Source organism: Cariama cristata, unplaced genomic scaffold (assembly GCF_000690535.1).
Source record: "Cariama cristata isolate BGI_N322 unplaced genomic scaffold, ASM69053v1 scaffold5807, whole genome shotgun sequence".
NCBI lineage: Eukaryota > Metazoa > Chordata > Aves > Cariamiformes > Cariamidae > Cariama > Cariama cristata.
The window spans coordinates 12217-24280 of record NW_009624805.1 but is presented as its reverse complement, the minus strand read 5'-3'; the positions used below and the strand labels follow the sequence as shown (position 1 = coordinate 24280).

The 12064-nt window shown below is 53.1% G+C and overlaps 1 protein-coding gene across 1 annotated transcript in view; it reads right to left on the bottom strand.

Moving 5' to 3' along the window:
• Positions 1-12064, bottom strand: part of CHRDL2 (chordin-like 2) — a gene marked incomplete at its 5' end in the record, with an annotated part of 18816 nt that overhangs the window by 1660 nt on the left and 5092 nt on the right. Inside the window, 5 exons of the mRNA XM_009703309.1 lie at positions 439-531; positions 5144-5326; positions 8080-8274; positions 9399-9567; positions 10890-10954. Coding sequence (XP_009701611.1) covers positions 439-531; positions 5144-5326; positions 8080-8274; positions 9399-9567; positions 10890-10954 — 705 coding nt within the window. The remainder of the gene's footprint in view (positions 1-438; positions 532-5143; positions 5327-8079; positions 8275-9398; positions 9568-10889; positions 10955-12064) is intronic.

Below are 12064 nucleotides of genomic sequence, written 5' to 3'. Positions count from 1 at the left end.
ATTTACGCACATCCAAGAACATTAAGAATGATTTTTAAAAATATTTCAAGAGTTCATTTTTTTCAAATCCCTTGCATCATTTTTTATTTTTTTTTTCCCCCGTAACGCCAGATGGATTAGATATAAAAATCAAGCGGTTTTACGGGCTTTGGAGAGACAAAGCCTTTGGATTTCACAAGTGTGCGTCCACTTTTAGAAAGCTGGCTGCCCTTTCCGATACCACAAAGTGAAAATGTGACTGCTAACCAGGAGGGTTGCTCATGCCTGTGAAGACAGGTCAGCCCCAACCCGGCAATGTTTGCACAAGCCTTCTCCCTACCGTTCAGCTCCCCACGCCGTGCCGGGATTTGTGCAGCCTTTGTGGAACAGCAAAACACGGCGGTTGTTTGCGGCAGGGTCTGCTGGAGGAGTGGGAAAATGGGATTTTTCTCTCCCTACCTTCGTTTGTCCTGGTGATCAGCCTGAAGTTCTGTGCTTCTTGCTTGAATTCTTGTTTGCTGATCTTCTTGGTCTGTATCAGATGAAATATTCCTGCAGAGGGAAACACAGGGCATCGGACTCTGCGACGGTGGATTGAAGGCTCAGGCAGGTTTGGATGCACACCTCTGTCCCCTCCTGAGATGCAAAAGGGACACTGCCTGCACTGGGTGCCCCGGGGTCCTGGTTCGGTGCAGGACCGGCTGCCAAAGCCTGGTGGGAGTTTGGGAGTGAACCCAGGGCTGGCCAAAGACCAGGAGAGATCTCATTTGAACACGGTAACCGTTCATTAAATCAGAACGTGGCAGGGACACCACCACGAAGCGGGTGAAAGCAATAAGATTTTGTTGCTCTGAAAAGCATCTTGCACTGGAGGAGGTCTGATCTCCCCTAAAGCCGTAAGAAAAATAAAGGTGAGACCAAGGGGGGACCCTGGGATCCCTGTCCTCTCTGCCCACTCTCGACCACCTCTCCTCCCCGACCGCAGAGGACCCTCCATCCTCAGATGCTTTCTTGTCCTGGAAGCAGGCAGGGACCTAAGTTTTCCATCTCTCTGCCCCCAGCCCTGAAACTCCTCCAGGACACAAAAAAAAAACCAGGAATGACCTCAGCAGAGATTGATATTTCTGTCCGTGCCAGCATCGTCCCGTTAGCAGAGGTGCCTGACTCAGATGTTTGACCCAAGAAAACCAGAACCTGCGTTTTACAACGGAAGCGACCTTTCCGCAGGATTAGGGGTTACGATATCCATATTCGCCTGTGAAGCGTGACAAACCAGGCAGGTATGCTAGGCATATCCTTCCCCACCTCTCACCCAGGATCCGTGGGCATCCAGCCTCTCGCTGCCAGCAGATGTGAGAGGCAACGTGGTCCCCCTTATTTGGTTAGGAGATTTTTCCCGATTCCCAGCAGCAATTACACATAAAATGACTATGTAACGAATGGGAACCGGCTAGCAATCCATATAAATGAGATGTTACGGACGGTGGAAAATTAATACAGGAAGTAAAAGACATTCAGAGAAATATGTGGATATTTGGACTATTAATAAGTCCTATAAGTGGGTCAGGAAAAGAAGTCCTACCAGTAACAAAAGAAGATACTGGATGGAGATAATAAAACTGTTAATGACGCAAGAAAGGCACAAGTGTTCAATAAATCCTTCTGGTCTATACTTAGAATGGAGCAGGAGGGTGTGCTTATAGTCCCCGTGGCTGATGAAGCACTTTCCACTACATTAGTAACCAAGAGGATATTTTAAACAAGAGCTACAAGAGATAAACATCTTTTAATCAACCGACCTAGATAATGTTCACCCAAGAGCCCTGGGAGAGCTGGCTGAGACCTTTGGCTCCCCGGACGGTCGTTTCTGACAGATGCCAGGAGCTGGGGAGCAGCGGAGGAATGCAGACGATGCTCCAGCACGCACAAGGAGCGCACGAGGAGGCACAGATAAGAATAGCCCTCCACGCCTGCCATCCCCTGACGAGGCATGACAGGGTACGGAGCCGGTAAAGGGTGATGCCTTTTCCTGGCGAGCAGAACCTGTCCAACAGACAGGATCGTTCTTTGCAAAGTTGAGGATGAGATGGAGGGAGGCGGGGGGGCTGGCAGGTACTGACCGCCTTTCTTGATGCTTTGAAAGGGGACTTGTAAGAGAGATGGGGACAGACTTTTTAGCAGGGCCTGTAGCGATAGGACAAGGGGCGATGGTTTTAAACTACAAGAGGGGAGATTCAGCCCAGATAGAAGGAAGAAATCCTTCCCAGTGAGGGTGGTGAGGCAGTGGCAGAGGTTGCCCAGAGAAGCTGTGGCTGCCCCATCCCTGGGAGTGTTCAAGGCCAGGGTGGATGGGGCTGGGACTGGTCTGGTGGGAGGTGTCCCTGCCCAGGGCAGGGGGGTGGAACTGGGTGGGCTTTAAGGTCCCTTCCAACCAAACCCTTCTGTGATTCTGTGCTTTAGGCACTGCCTCAGGACCGAAAAAACAAGCAGAGTCCAGTAGAGCACAAGGAATGAATTAAGGACCAGCCCCATCTCCAAGGGAGCAATTCCTCTTTCCTGATTTAGGAGAGACAAGGGAGAGACAGGGTCTTCCGCAGTGCCATTCTTCCCATCCTAAAACGGGTGGACAGGACATACCGTAACTGCTTCTCTCTGCTGACTACATGGGGAACCAACATGGCTTTAAACATGGTACTTAACGCTGGGCTGGGGAGGGAAACAAGTCTAATTCAAGAAACTGGTTTCAGGACTTGCTAAACCATCTGCAAAACAAAGCCTTGGCAGGTGGACGGAGACGGGAGCATGGTACACATGGATGTATGAGACCCATCCCAGCAGAAGACAACCTTTGACCAGAGCCCCGCACCCTGTTTCGGGCTCTGCATTTCAAGAAGGACACAGAGAGAGTCCAGGGCAGAGCTACAGGAAGGACCAAAGGACCAGAAATTTCTAACATCAAGGAAAGATTGAAAATAATCAATTGCGTAAACTGTGTAAGAGAGGACAGAGCTGGCGGCATCTCCAGAGAAAAGGAGTCTGCTCTTCACACCCGCAGTGGAGAGGATGAGGAGGCATGAGCTCAGGCTGCAGGGAGGATGCACGTTGGGAAAAGTCTTCCCTTAAGGAGAGGTTTGCGGCTCTGGAAGAGATTAGATGGGCTGTAGAGTCTCCATGGCAGAAAATCTTCAAGTAAATGCCAGAAGAGCGTGGAGTGGCTGGTCCAGACCCCGCAGGTCTCCTCCAGCCCAGGTGTGAGGGTATACCAGCATGGTGAATCACTGGGGATCGCTGAAGGTCCCCAAGCTGCAGGTTTTCAAGATAGAAAGGAATATTTTGATCAATGTCTAATCAACAGCCTGGTAGGGTAAATGTGGGAAAGAGGTCCATGAGGGGATTGCATCTCCAATACAGCCCATGCCTTCAGCAAGGCAGGGTGAAGGGCAGGAGTCAACGACAGAGCCTCCAAACCATGCTGGTCCCTCTCTGATCCTGCCTGTTGCTCTGTTGTCCTCACTCCCCATGATAATTCATGCTCTAAAACATCAGAAAGTCACTTTTTTTGAAACTCCTGAGGTGTTCAGACCCCTTAAAACATGAGGAAGCAACTCATCTGGGGGCTGGTCGTGCACCACCAGCAATCTGGGTAAAGGTTTTGGCTGGGTGTTGGCACCGGTTTCTCCTCCCAACTCCTGCCTCGTGGAGGAAACCGTCCCAGCACAGAAATAGAGGAGGCCACGTAGGTATCACAAGCCCATACAAAGGCAGATGGACAGGCTCCAGGCGCGACTTGCAGCCTCTTTTCTCCACACACGCTGCTCTGTTGGTAGAGTGATGGACCATGGAGAGGTGGAATCCATATGTGACTGAGCTCATGCTCTTTCCCAATAGTAACACTTCGCTCTGCCAAGCAAAAGAGCTGTGTTGGCCTCGGGGACAAGGGCCTCCCCTGTCCTTGGCTGGCAGGGCTCTGGAGCTCCGTGCAGACGTGAAGCTTTTGGCCTCAGAAGGTGGCGAGAAGGTTTGGGTGGTGACCTCTGCCAAGGAGCGAGGAGAGGAAACGATGGGGCCCAGACAGTGCAGGCTCAGAGCTGTCTTCCAGCTACAAGGTGCCGTTGTGAAGGAGGCTTTGCCGAGGCGAGGGGAAGGCTGGGGAGAGGGGCACCGTGGAGGATGGAGGATGGCAGGGGAAGGATGGAAACATGGTGGCAGCCAGGGCTCCATCTCTGGAGTTAATTTCTCCAGCTACTATTTCCCTCGGCAGCTGGGAAAAGACAGCAGCAGGAGGGCTGGGGTCTCTTTAGGGAGTGAGGTGAGACATGAAGATACCCAAGAGACCAGAAGATCTGCCTACACGTGTCCAGAAGACACGGGCTGAGCGTCGCTGTATCCATAGGTAGGGTGCGACCAACCGCAAGTGCTCAAGGCACAAGTTTTTGCAAGGGGTAGAGTATGTCCAACAGAGACTCAGGGTTGGGGCACTGCAATGCTGTCCCGGACCCAAGAGAAACACAACACAAATATCTACCCGACCAGGTGTCCCTAGCAGAGATAGGCTGATAGTGTGGCAAAGCTAAAGGTATGGGGAGAGAGGGCAAGAGATTGGTGTCATTTGACACTGTGTTGGCTGTGCTTTGACCTCTGGAAGAGAAACCAACAGGAGCATCCAAATCCACTTGTCCAAAAAGTGGGCTGGGGACAATTCACCCTCCCTGTGTACACCTTTGCAGCAGCTCTGCAAGCTTTGCTCCCAGCATGGGTGGACCAGGGTGAAAAAAAGAGCAATAGTAAAAATACAGAGTGACCAGAACATTTTTTTGGTTTGTTTTCCACATACGTTTGGCATGAAAGTGGGCAGGTTTGGAGGAGCAGCCCCATGGCCCTTGCCTTGTTTGCCCTCGTGTTGTGCCTCCGGATGGTGTTGCAGCTCGTGGTGGGGTACGCTGGGGCCAAAAGTGGTTTCCAGCCCCTGGTTTGCACGCAACTGCAGCAAAAGAGCGAAAAAGGGGGGAGTCGGAAAAGCCAGCCTGCTGTCAGCAGGTTTTGACTCGCCACAGAAGGTCTGGAGCACCACTAGAAAAGCCTGAAAAATTGAACAAAGCTTGGAAAGCACCAGGTTTCCACACATACCTCCTCTGTTGCTGGCTGGTTTCGTTATGGTACTCACCTTTAATCAGCTTCCAGTTGTAGATTTCCACCTCTTCTGCGGGCTCCTTCTCGATCGCGATCGTCCTGAGGATCTCCTTGGAGGTCTCCGAGCTCGGCGGCACAAACATGTACACCAGGACGCGGTTGGGGTTCTTGCCACACCGGGTGGTGACTATTTCATCAGTGGGTTTGACTCTGGTTTCTGGACAAAAACAAGGACAGAGCTCATTAAATAGGGGCAGGAAGGAGCTTGGAGGAGCCAACTCAACACCCAGGTCAAAGGAAAGGCATCTTGTTGGGTTTGATGCCATGTGGCACAGCCGCCTCTCTGAATGGGGCCTTGGCTCCCAGGGTCCGATCCCCAGCACCGAGATCAGCAGCAAAGGGAGAGGTTGATGAAGGATGTGTGGACCCGCTCATCCCCGTATTTTCCATTCCCCTTGATCTCAGCAGCCTCTACACCAGCGGGGATGCGGAAGGGGGATTTTCTCCACCTGGATTCCCCGTACCTGCTGCAGTGACCTTGATGCCATCATCACTGCAAAGCCCGGGCTGGATTCCCCACTTCCCATCTCGCTCCCGCTGCCGTCCCAGAGGAGCAACGTCAGCGAAGCGAAGGGATGAGACCGCAGCACGGGAGCCAGCACCGTGGCTGGGCTGCCTGGGCAGCGCGCCCAGCTCATGCGGGTGGGCTCAGCCCCAGCCCGAGCCCCCTCCCCGCATGGGGTATAACGGTGGGGAGACCCACATCAGGGGCACCGGTGGGACTCTACGTGACTTTTTCAACATCCTTGGTAAAGGAGCGCTGCTAATTTTTAAAATTTTTTTTATGTATCTGGAGTAATTAAGAATCCCCCATGGTTTTGGAAGGAGATTTATTGCCTTTGGTTGTGGTCCTTGGAACGCAGAGGAGCCCAGCTCTGCTGAATTTAGCCTTGTTCTCCCAGTCATTTTGGATGCTGAAGCTTTTTACACTACTCGAAAGAAAGTTTGGCTATAAATAGACGTGTGGGGTTTATTTTAGTAGGACAGTTATTTTAGGCCTGATTCTGCTCTCCCTCGTGCTTTCTGGGGCGGTCCTGAGCTACTCTTCTCAGAGAGGGGATGGAAATCCCAATTTAAAGGGATGCAAAGAAAGGTTTTTTTAGCAACGGGAAGACAAACGTTCAGTTCTGCAGGCTCAGCGTGACACGAATGGGGAAGACCACAGCCCACCACCCTCACCCCTGCCACCACGGGGTCCGGGGTGCAGCAACACTTCCATCCCAGAGCATTAACCTGCACCCACTCCAGGGCTGCTCTCTGCACTGATCGAGGCAGCCCCACCGTCGTGATGGGGAAGGAACCGCACGTCCTCGCAGGTACAACAGGTATTTAACAACCTCGGAGATTCACGCTGGAGCCACTCGATGGCCAACAGCGTTGGGGAGGAGGAGGAGCAGGGACCCAGCAGCCCCCTGCCACCGCGAGGGTCTCCCCATCCGACCAACGCATCGCAGCAATTCCCCTTCGATCGGGATCCCTTTTGCAAATAGAAATCGCTCAGCGTTTCTCTCCAAGCTACTGGCTACAAAGGAGGAAGAGGAGGACAGTCATGGAAACTGCCTGGAAAAAGAAGATGGGCAAAACCTCCGTGCAGTGAAGCAAAGGACGAGCATGTAACTTGGCTGAGCAACGTGTATGTGTGTGATTGCTATCTCTGAGTACTGGAAAGCAAGAAGAAAATCATTTTGGCTGGGTCAGAGTGTTTAACTGGAAATAAATGAAGACTGAACAGCAGACAAGAGATCCCAGCAGAGAAAGTTGTAGACTTTAAACCAGAAAGACCCACTATAACGGGAATGCAAGACTGGAAGGGCTCTGCTCAGTCATCACATCCCATTCCCACCAGGCACCACGTCATAAATCCTGCTCATAAACAGATCAGAAACCTTATTAAAACAAGCTGAGCTTCTGCCCTTCGCTCCCCCGGGGAGGCCATCCCAGAACCTCCCTGCTCAGAGCTGGAAAATCTTGAAAATCCCAACTGAAATGATTTTGCAGCCCGTTTACCTCCATTCTTAAACGTGGCAATGCCCCTTGCCTGTTCTCCCCGGTGAGACCCCTCCACAAAACCACCTTGAGGTCACACATCGGGGGAGATCACACAGCAATCGCTGCATCCGCAGTCAGGCTCAGAGAGACTCCGGTATCGTTAGTCTCTGTAGGGAAGCAGTGGGTGGTCCATCATCTAAACATCTACTGCTGAACGACAGTACAGAGAGGTATAACCTAGAAAACATTCTCCAGTGGGAACAGGAGAAGATCTCACGCCCTGCCACATCTTTGCCAGGTCTGTGGTTTAAGGTAAATGGCTTCCAAAGACGAAGAAGCAGCTGAGAGACCCAAAACCCACTGAATATGAAAAAACAAAGAGGTCGTCTCTACCACGTCCCAGCCTCAGCACCAGCCCAGTTCTACCTGGCCCACCCCAATCGTTGTGTGCCTAACCCTCCCCTTTCAGGGACGGGGACCTCAACTCAAATTCAAACAACCCATGAGTGCCACAGATAACCCCGCGTCCGGAAAGTGTCCTCCTGATTTCAAATCCACATTTCAGCTGCCACAATTTAACCCTATGACTTCTTGTCCCCGCTGGAGGTCTGGGAAACAGACCGTGCCCTCTCCCCAGAAAGCATCTTCTGTCTGAAGACTCTTAGCATGTCCCTCCTTGGGCATCCTTCTCCAGACTACACTCACCCAACAGATGCAACCTTGGGATCGGTGCAGCTTCCTCACCTTGGGTCAGTCCTGCTGCCCTCCAAGACGGGCCAACCCTTACATCAGTGCTTCTCACCCGGTGTGAATTCACGTCACCAGCGACATGAACCCCTACACATCTGTCTGCCTGGGGCTTTAAACCAAGGCTAAAGGAAGGAACTGGAAGACAGCTGCAGAAGGTAGGATCCCACCTACCTGGACATATTTTACAGCATTTCCCATCTACTTTCTCTGGATGGTCACACGGATACTCCTTGGGGCATGTGATCTTCTGGCAGTCCTGGACACCGTCCCTGCAAGTGCAGAGGATGCAGGGCAGGAGGCCGTAGAGCCGGAAGACGGGATGCCACACTTCCCCGTGGGAGTAGGTCTTCCCGTTGTAAACACAAGCTGGAGGAGGGAGAGAAAGGAGTTGCTGGTGGAAAGAAATCCTCCTCTTTGTACACCCAAAGCTTGGTGGAGCTCAGAATCCCAGAATCGATGAGGTCGGAAGGGACCTCTGGGATCACCGAGTCCAACCTTTGCCCTCACACTCCCACGTCAACCAGACCATGGCACTGAGTGCCACCTCCAGGCTTTTCTTAAACCCCTCCAGGGATGGGGACTCCACCACCTCCCTGGGCAGCCCATCCCAATGCCCAACCACCCTTTCTGGGAAGAAAGGCCTCCTAATGTCCAACACATTTCACCACCTCAGAAACAGGTGGTCCTGCTGTCCTGAGGAGCACGGTCCTCATCCGGCGGCAGCAGCGGACACCGGGATATTGCAGCCACCGCACCCAGGAGATGCCATGGGGCAGGGGGACCAGGCTGCAGGAGACGGAGGCTGTCGGGGTCAACCACCCGGGTGGGAGTGAGTGGTAAGCGTGGGCAGGACCTCACCTGCCTCCGAGGCTCTGCAAGCCCGGGGTCTCTCCGAGGCCATCGTGGGCACGAAGCGCAGCAGAGGGTGCCACCTGCTGACTCCTCCATGAAAAGTTCTGGAGGTCCCAAAATTTCCTCCAGGGCTTCATCTCCAAGGACTCTAAAGAGCCCTTCTGGAGACACAGTGGTGGAAGAGCCCCCAGGAGAAGAAGGAACCTGTCTTTTCCCCTTTGGCTCCATGGGGTTGCCTCCTCATCCCACTTTTCTACTCTCTCCTCCAGGAGGAAGACCACAGCACCGGGAGAGACCCAGCACACGGTGAGTAGGTGCAAGGAGGAACGTCCTGTCCCTCTGCGGCACTGTCCTGGAAGGACCGCATCGAGTCTTCCAGCTGAGCACCTCCCTTCCCAGGTCCCAGATCTTCAAAACACCCCCAAGGACCAATCTTCTTCCAACTCTTTTTGGAAAGGGGTAGACTCATGCAGCCAAGGGGCTGTGGGGCACCAGGGCTGAGAGACCTGGGGAAGGCTGGCTGTGGAGGAGCGGGAGGTGGGACTTGGTGGTGGAAAACTGCTGCTGAAACAGATTCCCTGGAGAATCCAAAGTCACCTTAGGCCACACGCAGACTGCCTGGCCCCTCCATCCCTTACCTTTCTTGTGCTTCTCTTTCAAGACGATCTTCACGGTGGTGCCACCTCCTCCCTTGGGTTTGAAGCTCCTGGGAATGAACTCCAGGGAAGAACTGAGAACAGTAGATGCAGTGGCTCCGGGTGGCTTCCTGCCCATCGCTTCCCCCGAGCACTGATCTTGCGAGTGCCTCTGTGAGCAGTCAGAGAAAAGAAGGGGACTCAGACCCAGGCAGTTGGGTTGTTCTCACTCCAAAGCACGCTGGAAAAAGCCATGCGGTGTCCTGCACGCCTTCCACCAGGAGTGGAAGGTCCAGAGACCACAGGTATAAGCAATGACCCAGGAGCCATCTCGGTGCCTGCCATCACCTAAGGGATGCTGAGCATCCACAGTGATGTCTGCCCTATGCTGCAAGTGGGTCCCCCTCATCGGGGGAGCACCCTTCTCATCCCACCCTCAACCCAATGCCCTCAGGTGAGGTCCTACATCTCTAACACAGGCAGGGAAATGGGCTGGTCTTATCTAGACACCTGCTCGGAAACTGAGGACCGGCATCAGTGCAACCCAACGAGGATCAGAGGGGCCGCATCCTGATCTCTCACCTGGCTGGCAACTGGAGGGCTGGTGTGGGGCTGTCAGTCAGCAGGACTGAAATCCCAGGAACATCCCAGGCTTCCAAGGGCAAACCACTGGGACAAGACAGGCAGCACAAAGGGTTCCCTTGTGTCTATTTTGGAGGTTTTATAGTCGGTGGAGGTGTGACGCTGGCGTTTCACCCAGCGGTATGGAAAAGGGTAGGGCCAGGAGCTGTAAGTGACCTAATCCCACAGACCTGGCATGGGCCGCCCAGCTCTGAAATGTCACCGTGAATCAACCCTCGGCAGCCAAGGAGTCATTTTTTCCTTGCTGGGGCTGCCGATAAAAACAGCCTGGGGAAAGCATGCTGGTGGCCAGCTCCAGTGCTGGCTGCTCTGTGGGAGCTACGACTGGGAGGGGGGACACCTTTGAGCCCAGGGTGGAGAGGAGACACCATCTCTTGAAGAAAAAGACCCCAAAGAGAGATTTGGGCCATCTGATTCTACGGGTAAGGGTCACGTCTGGCCGTCGGTCACCTCTGAGTCTGCTCTGTCCGTGTTCCTCAGCTGTTTTAACCCACCAGCCAACCTCAGGCAGGTTGGCCAACAAGGAGGAGAAGTGCCCAAGATTTCCAGTTTCCGCAGGTCTTTTGCTCTTCCAAGGACATCAGAGATGCTTCAGAGAAAGAGGACAAGAGTCTTTCCCTGGTGGTCCAAGGTCTCAGCCTATGCTGATAGCCCTCACCTCAAGTCAACTCCCAGACACGATTCAGCTGCAAGCCACCTGTCTGTGCTTCTGCTCTCCAAGGAACTGACCACCCTCCTAGGGTCATTTCTGTGTAGAAGGCTACGGCCAAGGGCAAATGGCTTGCTTTGCGCTGTGTAATGGGGCTGTGCTAGAAGCAACAATCTGAGTTTCAAAATGCAAACGTCACGTACAACACCTCTGTTTAACTGCAGGGGTTCCTCTTCCGTGGACTTCTCATATGAGCCATCTGCAAGGAAAAACATTGGCCTGTGAACTGCTGCAGGGCTGAATGAGGATTTGCTCCCTGGGGTCCAGCTGACTAAAAGAAGCTCTCTTCAGGGTGCTGGCCCACCTGCAAGGTCTGAAGAGAGAAGAGCTTCAAATGTGCAATTCACATCACCCAAAGCAAATGGGAGCCATACCCCAAAACCCCTTTTATCCCCACTGACTATTAACAAGAGCTCAGCTCCAAGAAAGACGTGGCTTTGCAGACTTCTGAAGTTAGGTGGCATGAAAGCACCCAGAGGCAGAGTAGGAGATGATGGGGACGATCTGGCATTAAAAAGAAATCCAAAGACATTTCTCACCACGTCAATGACATGCCCCAACTGCACCAAAGAAAACTAGGAGAGAGGAGCACCAATTGCAGAAAGGGAGAATTTGGAGGAGGCATCTGGAGAACATCATTGTGTGGCCATGGCCAGAAGACCACCATGGCCTTCCAGCTTCATAAATATTTCTCGTATTAAAGAGTCATTTTATGCTGTGACTTCATTGTTAGCAAGGTGTGAACCTGCCCATTTGCTCTTGAGTCTGTCTCATCTGGAGACAGGGAGCTTGATTCTCTCCTCACTTTCCCGGGTGTAAGTTAGGGGAAACAGCAGTAGATTCAAGACTTTCTCCTCCAGAGAGAGCTGTGGGAGTGAAACTCAGCCATGCTGTACTGGGGTGGAAGGATCATTCCCTGACCATCCTAGAAACTTCCCTGGAGCAACAGCGGCATGCACCATCTTTCCATGGTCCATAGAGCCATCTCCATCCTGGTGGGCGAGTGCTCTGGAGGACTTTGCCCTCCCTGCAGGTCACATCTCTTGTATGGTGCACCAGTAGCAGGGCAAAGAGCTCAGCCTGAGCCAGCGTGGGGGCTGCAGGGAGGCAGGACACAACCAGGTGTGGGAGGGAAACCAAGCAAGAAAAGACCTGAGCCCTCATCTTTTGTTTCCTGGTGCAACCAAGACGTAGCAAGTGGCTTGATTTACAGCACAGGCTTCCAAAATCCTGCTAAAGTGGCTTGAAACGGCTCCTGCCAGCTGGTGGGAACCAGCTGGGCTCTCCCAGCCCTCGCTCAGGACCAGCTCCCGGGCCC